The sequence below is a fragment of the Rhopilema esculentum genome, chromosome 20 (genome assembly GCF_057945365.1).
Source record: "Rhopilema esculentum isolate cy_ngs chromosome 20, ASM5794536v1, whole genome shotgun sequence".
In the NCBI taxonomy this organism is placed as follows: Eukaryota; Metazoa; Cnidaria; class Scyphozoa; order Rhizostomeae; family Rhizostomatidae; genus Rhopilema; species Rhopilema esculentum.
Genome location: NC_142834.1, coordinates 1,080,602 through 1,094,682, shown reverse-complemented (window position 1 = coordinate 1,094,682; position 14,081 = coordinate 1,080,602). Strand labels below are relative to the sequence as shown.

The 14,081-nt window shown below is 36.6% G+C and overlaps 1 protein-coding gene across 9 annotated transcripts in view; it reads right to left on the bottom strand.

Annotated features, from left to right (window-relative positions):
- The window catches only part of LOC135692302 (uncharacterized), a 56,747-nt gene that overhangs the window by 17,111 nt on the left and 25,555 nt on the right, over positions 1–14,081 (bottom strand). For 7 of the 9 annotated variants that reach the window (XR_016145082.1, XR_016145083.1, XM_089114500.1 and 4 more), the window contains exon 2: positions 180–13,501. Coding sequence is in view for 2 of the 9 variants with exons in the window: in XM_089114504.1 (XP_088970630.1) it covers positions 180–221 (42 nt within the window). In the remaining 7 variants the exon portion in view is untranslated. The remainder of the gene's footprint in view (positions 1–179; positions 13,502–14,081) is intronic. The other 2 variants (XR_016145084.1, XM_089114505.1) reach the window with 1 other exon arrangement.

The following is a 14,081-nucleotide window of genomic DNA, read 5'->3' as shown; positions in this document are numbered from 1 at the left end:
AAAAAAGCATGCTTATTTATTGAAACAATAATGAGTGATCAGCATGAAACACTAGGTTCCCAAAAAACTTGTGGTAGTAGCCATTTAAAAACAAAATTAACTTCTCCACGACAAAATTACAGTGCTTGTTATGATGGCAATACATTTATTTAAAAGCCAAAAGAAGTCATTTCTCTTACCAAATTTTTCTTCTTGCTCATCATCAGCGTCATAATCTTCATCACTTGCAGAAGAGTCTGACAATGTCAAGTCAGATTCTTTTTCGCATTCACAGCAGGCATCTGTTTTAACAAATTAATCTGATTTAAACTTTTTAAATTAAATCCAATGAAGCAAGTTTGGGTGATATAGAGATGAAAAGCTTGATGCAATGAACATAAATATATTCAACCTTGTAAAAATTAATAATTCTCTATCAAGATTAAGCTATAAATGAGGTCTAAGAAAGGGAAAGTATCATTAATTTGGAAATCAACAGAAACTAGCTTTGAGGCATCAGTCCTTTAGGTATTCTAGATAGAATTCAATAGAAGTAATCACGAATCTTACCAGATTTGCTTGATTTGGTGGGAAAGGAAGTTTCGTCTCGTAACAGTACCAAACTTTCCACTTCACTGTCACTGTCCATGCCAGCTACACATCCATTCATAACTTTTGTCGCTATACTCCTATTCTTCAAATTTGGGTAGGGTTTGAAAAATTTTGTTCTGCTTGTCAGCAACACTGGGCGTTAATAGATACCGTTCTCTCAGGTATGAATGCTAGTCACAATTAGAAAATCGACATCAGGTCAAGAAACTCTAAAATTGGTATGATTTTCTAGCTGGGCAGGGAAGATGGAAAAACTAAATGTCAAACTCATCCGTTGTACCTTTGCCCTTGACCTTTGCAAACCTGACAATTTTGAAGCAAACCTGACAATTTTGAAGCAAACCAGGCAGTTTTCAATATCAAAATGTAAGAATATTGCTTAAACGCCTCAGTGCTGACTTTGATGTATTTTTTTTAAAAGGTTTCCCTTTAACTGGATGCTAAATGTTTTGTAGTCAATGTAGTCTGTAGAAGAGTTTGTTGTATATTTAGAGTGGCTGAGAAAATGCTCTGATGGATGGTCGAATCTTTTGAAGAGATTCTAATTCGATAAAATCATAGTTTCTCTTGGATACTGAAAGTACAGGATGTAACAGTGACGATAAACGATGTATCAACAAAATTTTCTTCACATTGATGAGTGAATTTAACCGAGACTGATTGATTTTAGTCACAGGAATGCTGGAGCTTGCCAGCTTGTAAACAAGACTTTTGATTTTCCACTCAGGATACTTTGGTTTGAAACGAGTGTATTATGCTATATCATCACCATCGATTAGTATAATCACATTAAAGACATACAATTATCATAATGCTCTTAATGTATTAACAAAATATTGATAATGTTCGTTACTTTGTTATCATGTTAAATAAAATATGTAATACATACGTATGAAGAAACATTTTAGATTTTTCAGAAATAAACGTTATTTTGCAAAAAATATGAAATGCAAATAACAGTGCTCTAAGAATATAACAATAGAATCTTGAGAGTTTTTAAGGTTTTTTCCACATCTAAAGCTCAATTCACACTGGACGCAGCACGATGCAGCGCTTCGTGAAGCTGACCAAATATGGTTGGCATAACTTGAGAATCTGCGTGCACATCGCGTTTTTACAGCTATGCATCATGATCACTGATCTATCAAAAAGACTGGATCGAGCTTCTATTGTGACTGGAGTGTACCCATCCACCGAGAGAGCCCCAAAAGAAGCAGCCTAGTTTGATGAAAAGAAAGAAGCACAAGGTTAAGAAAGAAGCAATGTTTCATTTCGATTATGGAAGAGTGGTGAGCATTGTTGTTTATATGCTTTCAGAGCAAGCTATTTAAAATGTTTTTGTGCACAGAATCTTCAAATATTGAAATCACTGTTCATGTGCCTGGGCCTAATTTTGGCTCGCAGCTCCTATTTTGGACACATGGCTTTGATAGCTCTGTCTTTAGTAATATTTATGTTGTTTATCATAACTTTCGTGTATTCTCATATCTCACAATATCTTGTATTGTGCAGTTAAGCAACTATTCATTGACACGACTTGTGGTTCCCAGGTAATTAGCTTGATTATTTGAAACTGTTTTAGTTTAATTCACAGAATGGGAGGGGGCAATCTGTTTCGATTCTGTGTTAACTTTGTTATGGTAAATTGGCGTTTTTGGTAGTTCTTAAAAAAATCTATTTTGCTGGTAGCTTTAAAAAAAGCTGTTTGACATTGTAGGCCCGTAGCAATTTACTAGTGGTTGAAGAGGAAAAGCTTGGACAACTTTTTCCTGACTCTTGTAGAGGACAATTTTTCTGAATACTGCTTTTCTAGATGATAAAGCCTGACTTTGCAGTAGTTCATTCCCACTTCCCACTATCTTGATCAGTGCAAAAATGTGATTATCCTCGATTGCTGTTTCTGTCATGTGGTTGTCTAGCTCCCTAAATACGTTTGTTTACTCTGAGGTAACTCGCCATCTGTTGTTTTGAACATTCGTTGAAAGCATTTTCTACTTCTTTACATATGTTAAAAACGCTGGTTGTGGGCTTGAATGTCCCCCTCTGTCCTTAAATGTTAGGAAACTGCTTAAAGATTGATTTTCGACAGAGCTTTGCTACAACAGCTTCGCATTTAATACAGGATGTTTCCTTGTCTGTCATTTTCCCACATTTTCCCTTAAATTCTGACAGATGAGATGTATTTGGAGCATCAGCATAATCATGATCACTTTTAATTTGTGCTCTCTCTATCATGTTACACTTACAGGCTAATGCAGCTTCGGAAATAATCGTATTTTGTCCTTGTATATTGTAGGTGTCACCAATAGCTTGCAGAATAGCTGTTGGATCCTGCTTCTGACAATTACCATTGCCCCCTTCAATGCTACTTCGGAGTAAGAGGCGTTTGTATGATGCAACAAATTGCTGTACTGTGGGGTTGTTGTTGAACCTACCAGATACCCTTACTGCGCAGAAGAAAAGCTCTAGGTGATCTTGGCTAAACTTATATGTGATGAAGTATTTTAATGGGGGATCTTGGACATCGACCAGCTCTGCAAAAATTTGCTGAATGCTTTTGATGGCTACAAGAAATCCAAGAAAACCAGTTTTTCTTTTTGTGGAGTGCATCCGTTTGCCACTTGCATCTTTAAGGGCTATGATGTAATGATGAGCTTCTGACAAAAATGGCCCCCAAATACATTGGTTATTAACCCTAACAGCAGATTTGAACCCCTTGGCAAAAGGGTTGCTTGAATTCAAGACATCAAAGAGATGGTCATAATCCTGATAACCTTTACTGTTGTTTCAGTTTCAAAACAGAATTACAATACTCTAATGCGTCAGCAACACTACTGCCAAAGGTCTGAGCAGCTAGGTTCACCTTCATTTATTGCTGGTACCATCTAATATGGGCCGTTTTCAGTTTGTTTCCCAGTCTTAGCCCTTGCTTTTCTTGAAGGTTTTCTAGCCCCTTTATGTATTGCCAGTTAATTTTTCTCCCCTCTTGATCGAGCATCATGCACCTTCAGGAAGACTGTTTCGCACCAACTTTAGCATGTGACATACATCTAAAAACACATGAATCTTGTCTCATTGTATCAGAGGATCAGGAAATGATGTTGACAAGGCTTTAGGGCTTTGGAAAATAGAACGAAGGGTGAGGGCCATGGGGATGAAGGAAACTCACTTCCAATGAATTCTTTTCTGGAGCTACCTGGATAACATAAGCAGCCCACCACATTTTGTCATATAGCAATGTAACATAGCCATGAATAAGTCCAATATCCAGGGTCTTCTGACCTGACTTCAAAATACATACTTCCTGCCATCCTTCGCTAAGGCTGTATGTAGCAACTTGCATCAAAGACTCTGAAACAGGTATAAAGCTGTGTAGCTTATGAGTTCCTGCGATTGCTCTGGCCCATTTATACCTCTCCTGTAAAAGTTCATCCTCTACCTTCCAATCAACATTTGTTAATAATTTTGAATTAATTCCACTAAGATGCTCATCAACAAATTTGAACAGTTGCAAAGTTGATAGAATTTGGTTGTCAAAAGGGTGTTGAAGGCTTGCACGAGTTGCTTCACGCTAAATTGTTCCTCCATTTCCATCAGATGGACCCTTGCCATGGCTAGTGGCAAAAAAATGCCATTCGGCTGGAACTCCAATATCCTCCTCATGCAGGCAAATGTTGGCAAAATTTTTAAGGTTTTTATATTGGCCTGCACAGCCATCAGAGAAGTAAACAATCTTTGATACTGGATAAAAATTATCTTTTAAGTGCTTTATTAAGTGTCTCTAAAACAAATGGACTGCAGTTGTGTCATGTGTGTTGCAATCAGATATTGACACAAAAATACTTTGTTGAATCCATCTTCCTTTTGATGATAATACACAAATGGATGTAATGTAGCCATTGACTTATTCCAATGAAAGGAATGAGCCTGATCTTGAATGACAAAGAAAATAATTTTCTGATGACTTGCCCTTCTTGAAGAGTCTCTTCTGTTTTTCAAATATGCAGATTGTAGTTTAGCTAAAAAGTCATGCTGTTTAAGATGATCCAGTTTTTCTACAAAAATATCAATAAAGTCCTCTGTAGGTGTGATAAGTGTTTCCAGGCTTGACCTCTGTTGAAATCCACTGCTTAAACTGTATCTCATCAATGCTCGTGTCACTGTAATACTTACTGAGTATTTCTTTAAGAGACGCTCTCACGCTTGTTGAAATGGCATTGTGGTAAGGGTGGATTGCATATGAACCATGCATGATCAATTTTACATTGTTATTAGCAATGCACACACATACAGAATACCTTCCACTTGCTCCAGCAAGTACACATTCTTTCGGGCACAACATTGGAAATTTGGAGAAACCTACTTTCATTGTTGGGTGCTGTTCTTTGAATTTTTGAAATATTTCTTTAAGGTTTCCTAAAACTAATCTCTTTTGAAGATGATACTTTTAACCGTTTTGGACAACGCTAACATAATCCTTTTTTCCTGGCATTACTCTACTGATTGTATCATCTCTTAAAAAATTCTTCAACAAGTGCTACTGTTGTTTCTGGCCATCGTTTTCCAGTCTTTGGGTTAGAAGTTGCCATTACACCTTCTTCATATGATTAGTGTTTTGCTTCCATTGCCATTCTTTGCGAAGAACCAAATGTTTCCATCATTTTTCTGCGGCTCTATGTTTGGGCGAAAATTGTCAGCTGCAACATGTTCAAAGTACATAAGAATACAGTTGGGGGTGGTCACAAGATCTCACTGGACTTGGCATCTAACTTGTCAATGCAGAATCTTGAATGTGTTCCTGGTTGGCAGCTTTGAAGGAATTGTTATCGCATGGCACAGTGTAATGAACAACCTTCTGCTTTTGATATTGAACCATCTTACATTCAAATTTCTGATAGTACTCTGGATGCTGATATTTCTGAAATTGAATCCTCAGTTTCATGATCAGAGAAAATTCCATGCTAAACAATAGGGAAAAAGTTCAAACTCTAACCCTCACACCTGAATCCTGGACAGTTGCATATGCCTCTCCTTTTTTGGGGTATCTGAATATTTTGTAAGACAGTCAAGAGGAAAAAGAGCTTCATGTGGTAAACTGGCTATGCATGAAAAGAAAACAGGGAGTAGGACTTTGCAGAAAAGTGTAATTGACCTTCTCACTTCCTTTTTCCAAGATGATGCTTTTTCAAGACTGGTGCCTGGTATGAAAGATTCAGTCAGTGTGGGTAAAAATAATCATGAACAAAAAAGATTACTTCTCTGCAATATGAAAGAGCTCTATGTACTTTTTAAACAACATCATCCCGATGTTACCATTGGGTTTTCAAAGGTTTGCTCTCTTTGACCTAAATGGTGTGTCACAGCTGGTGCCAGTGGTACACATTCTGTCTGTGTATGTACTCTTCACCAGAATGCTATCTTGATGATACAAGCAGCCACGCTTGACTTGGACTATAAAGAAATGATAGATATGATTTTGTGTAGCAAGGCAAACAGGACATGTATGATTCATAGATGTAACGAATGCTCAGGAAAGAAAGCCCTTAGATCTCATGTTGAACAGCATTAACCGATAAAGATGATATATGTTTTCAACAATGGCAAACAACAGACAGAACCAAGATGTTCACACCAACGATGCCTGTAGGCGAATTTGTTGAGCAGTTTGTTGAAACTATAGATGCCCTAACACCACATTCATATATAGCTAAGTGCCAGGCAATTAACCTCGAAGCAAGGAAAAAGGAGATCACTGAAGAAACTGCAATAGTTCTAGGCGACTTTGCAGAGAACTATACTTTTGCTGTACAAGATGAAGTGCAATCATATCACTGGAGTAGACCATATTGCACATTACACCCAGTAGTTTTATACTACAAGCAAAATGCAGAGTTATTGAGTCGTTCCTTTTGATTTTTGTCTCATGACCTAGAACATGACACAAACTTTGCTTTTGAGGTCCAGAGAAGGCTTACAAGTATCATTAAAGATTAAACTTCTATCTATAACTAAAGGGTGGTATTTCTCTGATGGTTGTGCTGCACAATATAAGAATTACAAAAACATGATGAATTTGTGCAGTCATAAGGATGACTTTGGTTTGGATGCAACTTGGTCTTTTTTTGCAACCAGCCATGGGAAATCGCCATTTGATGGTATTCGGGGCACAGTAAAGAGACTCGCATCACGTGCAAGTTTACAGAAACCATCTTCTGACGAAATACTCAATGTGACTAAACTGCTTGAATTTTGTGAAAGTAATATTCAAAACATTCAAACATTGTTCATTTCAAAGGGAAGAATGACAGAAAATAATTTTCTTTTGAAAAGAAGGACAGGTTTTCTCTTGGTCGCACCATTCCTGGAACTAGAAGTTACCACTACTTTGAGCCAGTATCTACAAGTACAATTGCCTTCAAATACACTGCTGAAGAGGATACTTTTTTAGGTACCTTTAACATATCTGGTGAAAAAGGCAAATTCCTTTCTATCACCTCCGTGAAGGCAAGTGACTTTGTTGCCTGTAGATACGATAAGAAGTGATGGATAGGAATGGTTCAGGAAGTTTCTATGCAAGAGAATGACTTCAAAATTAGTTTCTTACACCCTCCAGGACCATGTATAAGTTTTCACTGGCCCAAAGAGAAGATGTTTGCTGGTTTCAGAGCTAGATGTTCTATGTCGAATTGAAGCTACAGTATCAAAGACGGGAAGAACTTATGACATTATGAATGAAAATGTACAAAATATAAATGAATTGCTTAAACCACAATAAACCATAAAAGAAGTAACTCAAATAGACAAAATCTTTCTCCCTTAGATGCAAATTACTTCTTTGATGTTTTTTGGTAGTTCCAAGCATGCTCTTCAAAATAATATACAGGAAAACTGTTTACTAACTTGGAGACATCTCAAAATAGCCACTCAAACATTTCAGATCATCGTGTTTGGGAAAATCATATTAGCCATTTTACAGTGGAATAAAAGATAAACTATTAAAACTATGCTATTTCTAATGCCATTTCTGGATTCTTCATATCAATTTGCATATGCCACAAATTTTCAAAATCACAGTGTACATTCAAATTGTTGAACTGCCACGCCCATATTTCATGATTGTTTTAATTTGTCATAACTTTGCAACTGGTTAAGATTTGATCCAAAATTTTAGGAAATTTTGTTTTTCACTGATGCCAACAGTTGATATCAAGGTCAGTTTATTCTGAGATAGTAGGTTGCAAATATGTAAAAAAATCTGATGATTTCATATGGAATGACTCTTAAACAAAATTTGAGGCTCTTATAAATTTTCTTATAAATTTCTTATAGACAAAATTTCTTATAAATTTTTTTTTAAAAAAAAGATTGTATAGACTTGTTTAAATGTTCTGTGGTTCTAAATCGATTGAAAAGTTTTTTAGGTAAATATCATCGTTTTTATGCCTAGTTTATTAAGTGGATAGATCCCAAAAAGCTGATTCTTATTTCAAATTGGTGGAAAGGTTCTAGGCTCTTTCTGATCCTCAGAAAACCCTTTCAACAATTTCAAAGATATAATGTATATCAACTACGGTATAATAAATTAAAATAACCTTTGATTCTGGATGAAATGCCCTTTTTATGCCCCGCCATATGGGACAAAAGTCTATTATACAAAATATATGATGTCATTGTAAATCTATTATAAATCTGTTGTACAATTCATATCGACGTTATTTCCTCTAACTTAATGCGTGTCCACTTGACATTTATAAATTGTTGTCCGAAATTTCAGATATATAAGGTCTGAACTTGTTTGCAAATATATAAGGTCTGAATTTGTTTGCAAATATTAGGTCTGAATTTGCTTGCAAATATTTAAGATCTAAGCGCGTACAATGTGCGCAGTGACACTTCCCCCCAATTATGAGCACCAGAGGCAAAAGACTGGCCTAAGCAATACCAATGAATATTAATTATGTCGTTCGAAGTTGACTTTCAACAGTTTCTGGTTGATCTTCCTGGACAACTATCTAAGGCTCGAGCCAGGGACGAAAACAAGTTGCTAATTTTGGAGGGGCGTGGAAGGATGAAAATTCCAACTTTAAGTGAGAAATTTTTCATGCGACCAGTAAATCTACTGTACCCACCGAATTAATATTTGTAAATAGCCCGAACGCCATAGTTCTATTTTCTTTATAATTACCAAAACCTTACTCAACAATTAGCCTAAAGCATAAAAGCCTAAATCTCTAAATTTTGATTACCATGAAACAAAAATTTAAACTTACTGTAAGAAGTAAAGCAACATTCAAGCAAAACTAGTATAAGATATACTTAATGATCAGTAGTATTCAAATCAATTTTATCTGAAAAACATTTTTTCACGATATAGAAGCACCAAGAATTCGAGCCTTTTACTTTTGTTCTTGATGGAAGAAAACTACTAACACTTTTTAGAGGATCAAATGCCTTTTCGTTCTTTACAATTGAAATGGTGATTTGAGAGCAAACTTGTGCATATGCCTGATTCGAACGATGAAACACTCTTCTTTGATCAAATGCTTCTACTGCAGTTTATGCAATGTGTTTTGCTTCACAGCAGTTTTGTCATAGGAATTTATGTCAAGGACGTTAACAAATAACAGGGGGAGTTTAGCATAAACTCGTTTTTTATAAGAAGCTTTGAGAATTTTTGGTACTGAAAGATTCTTAATCTGTTATTGAATTAACTACTCGTAGTTTCTTAAAAAAACTCCCACTCTAATATTTTCTGATCAATGCGGGTATTATTATACCAAACTGTAAAGTTTCAAGTTTCTTATCCGAAAATTCACCTTGCCTGTTCGTAATTTGATTCAACTCCCGTCAGAAAGAAAGCAAACGGGGCAATTGTGCAATTTGGATCCAGTGAAGACGGGATTCACAATAAAAAACGATTAGAGGATGGGTCAGCCTCAGCCTGTGAATTTTGATGTTTGGAATTTTTACATTGGAAATAAAAAAACTTCTTAAAATAAAAAATTCACAAGTTTGAACTTAAGAAAAAAATTCCAAGTCAACCGTTAAGTTTTCCAACTGTAACTGGATTTTACAAACTTTGGGGGGGGGGCGTTACGCCCCCCGCGCCCCCCTATTATTTACGTGCCTGGGCTCGACGACAAGCTTTCAGTAGTTATTTGAAAATGCTCGAATTTTGGAATAGACGTTTGCCAGACTTTTTACATGTTTTAAGCGTTTTCATTAGGAGGTGTGAATGTGCAACAGAAACACCTGAAAGTTTGTGTGTGTATCTAAGAGAGCTTTTTGTAGAAATTTGTAATCTACACAATTTAGTTGAGAGTAACATCTTTACTGATGAAAGCTACATACCAGAAATGACTGCACACTCTGTTAGGTGCCCTGAAGAGCACAATGAAGGTAGGTTATTAGAGAAGGAAGAAATTGCGAACCTATTTGATATACACAAATCATGGCATACAGTAGCTCAACTATTGGGAACTTGTGACTTCCTTCACACAGAATTTACTTCTACCGTTGCCATTCTGGGAGCTTGCGTGACGACTTCCCAGAGAAGCTGGGCGAGTGCATGGGGTTGCGGGTACGGAAAGTGGAAGGCAATCCCTAAATACATTATTTAAAGTTTCCTGAAAAGAAGGATGGGAAATAGTATTCCCAACCAACTTGTCAATGTTCCTCGCAGCCATTTTGTACAATGTAAAATGTGTAAACTGTAAAGCGAGACGGATAACATTCATAGCATGGAAGTGGTTGCTGTAGTGCTGTAGCGTCAATTTTTCCAAAAAATTTTCAGAGGGGGGTGCAAGCAACTACTGCAGCAACCTTTCAAAACATTCCTATTTGTATAAATTTAAGTGAGCGTAAGCTCAAAACGTCCTGTTATCCGCAATAACAAAATCATTACCATTCTAGGCTAATGGAAAAGTTCACTATGATTGTTAAAAGGAGGGCAAGTTATGGTTGGTGAAAACTCCTGCACAAAGCTTAGAATAGAAACCCAGGTAACATTTCCATATGCGTGTATAAACGAAAGGAAACTTGGCTTAGCAGTGAAAACAGCATTTCCATAAGTCAAGCGTCAGCACACAAAGGGTGGTCCTTACAGTTACTATGGTTTAAAGGGGAACGTAAATATTCCGGCTGATAGCACCCAAACAGATGTTCAAAGTAACAAGAACGCAGTCAAAGTTGGTTGTCAAGGAACCGATACCATGGCATATGACTTTTCTAGATATGTTCCTTCTGAGATTCCAAAAGACAGATGCCTTGAACGGGATATGCTTGAGAATGTAATTGAAGGCGATACAGGTATAGAGAAAGGGAAATATTCTTCTTTCAAAATTATGCAATATCGCAAGCTTGCAGTTGCAGTTAAAGAATTCAAAGAGATTCCTGAATTTTCACCAAAAAGATCGAGCAGTAGGAGAAGCTAGAACACTAATAAACCCAGTCCTCATAAAGCATTTCTATGCTAATGCCATTACTATAAACTCAAGGGCTATTGCATTGGTCTTGCAGCTCTGTACAAGAAACAATGGGTGTTAAAACTTATCTTGTGTGATAAGAAATGGTGGATTAGAGGATGTTACAGAAGAATGTTTTCTAGAAATTTTGGTCAAGCTAGCAAGTGCACTGCATCATGTTCACAAAAATAGATTTTAGCACAACGATCTAATGGTTGATAATGTAGTGATAATGAAAACAACCAGGGGAGAAAATGCCAGAATGGATCCCTGTAATCTTAGACTTTGGAGAGGCGACAGGAATTGGAAATGACTTTAAAAGACACTACAGATCATTTGATTCACACATAGATTCCGAAGTTTTGACCGGGAATGCAATTCACGCTAGTCCAAAGTGATATTTATTCATTTGGAATCATACTAAGAGGCTTAATCTGCATATTCCATATTAATGAAATTAAAGACAATCTAAATGAAATTGTCACTAGATGCACTTCTGCGGTAGACCTTCTCTGGAGCAGGTGAAGAAGATTTTCAGCCATACACTTCATCGTTCATAAATGTGCATTCTTTGCTCCCCGCACAGCCATTTCAAGAGACGATCAATAATGAATGCAACTGATTTGTTACTAGTACACACAACAAACGCACAGCCTCAATAAATCTATGCCTCATTAGCCTCGCTTTATCTTCTGATCTAATTCACTGGGTTACCGTAAATCTCTCCAAAAACCCCCACCCTAGAACTACCAAATGTCAATAAGCCCCCCCCCCCCCTCGAATAAGCCCCACTGCTACCGTAAATCCTCAAGGTTGGCCCCCTTGATTTGTTGATTTTTGCCATCTGTGGTTGCCTTTGGTGTTTTTTGAATTACCACAAAATTTCATATTTTTGATAATAATTAATTGAATTGTAATAAAGAAATTTCTATTAAATTATACGAGGTCTTTTAAGGGGGAGCTTCTGGCAGATCAACCATATTTTCTACTACTTTAAAACTGTGTTTTAGAGAGTAAAAAAGGTCTGAAGAGACAGAAACTACCTCTTTTCCTAAAAAAATACCAATTATTCGACCTTCAGTAGACAGCCCTAGTAGAAACCATGCTTTTGGAGGGGTTCTTTCACAATGCATCTGCATGCATCCGCTAGCATATTACTCAACCGCACTACAGCAATTCCTGAAAAATTGGTATGCTTCTTCTAAAAAAGCATGCGCTCTAATCATAGCTGTTAGACATTGGCGTGAGTATCTTGATGGAACACAGTTTGTTCTCAATTCTTTCCATAACCTGCTAACCCACAGAGGCAAGAACAATGTTAAAGCAATTGCACTATCAGATAACATAGCAGCCTGTCATATCTAACCTTCATCAGAATTTGATGGCGATATTTATGCCACATTCATCAATAAAGATCATTTTATCCATCAATTCAAGGAAGAACAAACACAAGATCCATGTATTCGTTCTGCAAGAGATGCCAACTAACGGGTACCAAAATCGTTGTTGCTTGATTCAAGAAGGTGCAACGCCAGCTTTGGGTTACTGACAGATTATTAACAAAATCAGGCAGATCAGTTTTACCACCAAATTTTCAGAAAACTGTTGTCAGTGAATATCATAAACTTGGTCACTTTGCAACAGATAGATTCTACCATCATTTGAAGGAACACTTTTACTGGCCTACGCTAATAGCTGTGACTGTTTGTTTCTTCTAAGTTGAAAAAAGACTCATTATAATGGAAATCATCCCAATTAATCATAAACATATAGACATCGAGAAGGCATCCAACCATCCCAAATAGAAAGATCTTCCCTGGGAATTTGCTCCTATCATTTGGAATCCTAGTTGCTGGAACATCTGCAACCAAGGTGTTTGATGTTTCCAAGCACATGGTATCATTGGCAACATGGTATCATTTCCAACATTTTATACCCATCAAAGAATACAGGATCAGAAAATGACAGGTTTTGATCATAAAAGAGAAACATATTTCTTGTACATAATAATTGCTCCAAAAAATACAATAAAAATTCATCCAATTTGTCGTTTTTGTTTTGTGAACCTCTTGTCTGCCAAAATAAAATGAGAAGAAAGATCAAATTAAGAAGTTGCAGTGTCTTTTACGAGGGGAATTGCTATTCCTTAAGAGAAGATTGAACTCTTAAATCATACTTATCCTGCTAATTGCTCGTCTTTGTTTGAAAGAAATTATTATGGAAATTATTGATAACTTTGTTCAACTTTTCAGGAATATCTCTTTCCCAGCATTCACATGTTTTGGTAGAGGCACCAGAAAAAGTATTTAATGATTTTGATTTGGTCGGAGAAAAATTAGTTATGGCAGGCGAGCAAGACATTAAAGTGTAGGACATAAAGCACAATTTGGCATCTACACAGCTTTCTGCTGTATCCATTTACTAATTGTCCATTTTGAGCTTGTCCACTTAAGGTTACGGTAAACGTTTCGAACACGAAAATTGTTTTTTCTTCCTAAAGGCCAAACGGCTCAAGGAATCTGGATAAACTATATATCATTCGATGCACAAGATTATGGCGTATCTAGCCAGATAAAAAGTATTGGCAAAAAATGTTAAATGTTATTTTCCATGCGAATTTACTGGTCAAAAAGTGTACCACCTTCAAAAGCTATTATGTACCCTTGCGTTTGAGGTAACAAAATCTCACTTGGACCAGCAGGAAGTGCAGGTCTTTAGCTACCAAAGTGTGTCTCAGATTTTTTAAATTCCTCCTCTTCTTGAAACTATGCCCTGTCAAAAATTGGCAAATAATTGTTCCACCATCCCGCAGCTGTATTTGGGTATAAAAGACGGACCAGAGAAAATAAAAAAATTTTGAGACACACTTTGTTTGCCCAACGTCTGCCCTGGCCGTGTGCAAATTTTCGAGCCATTCGATTGGTTCCTTGGGTACATAATAGCTTTTTCATACCTGCATGTAGAGGAATTTCGAGTCCGGAGAAAACGGGATTTTACTGATCGCACTTGCAAGATACACTCGTAAAC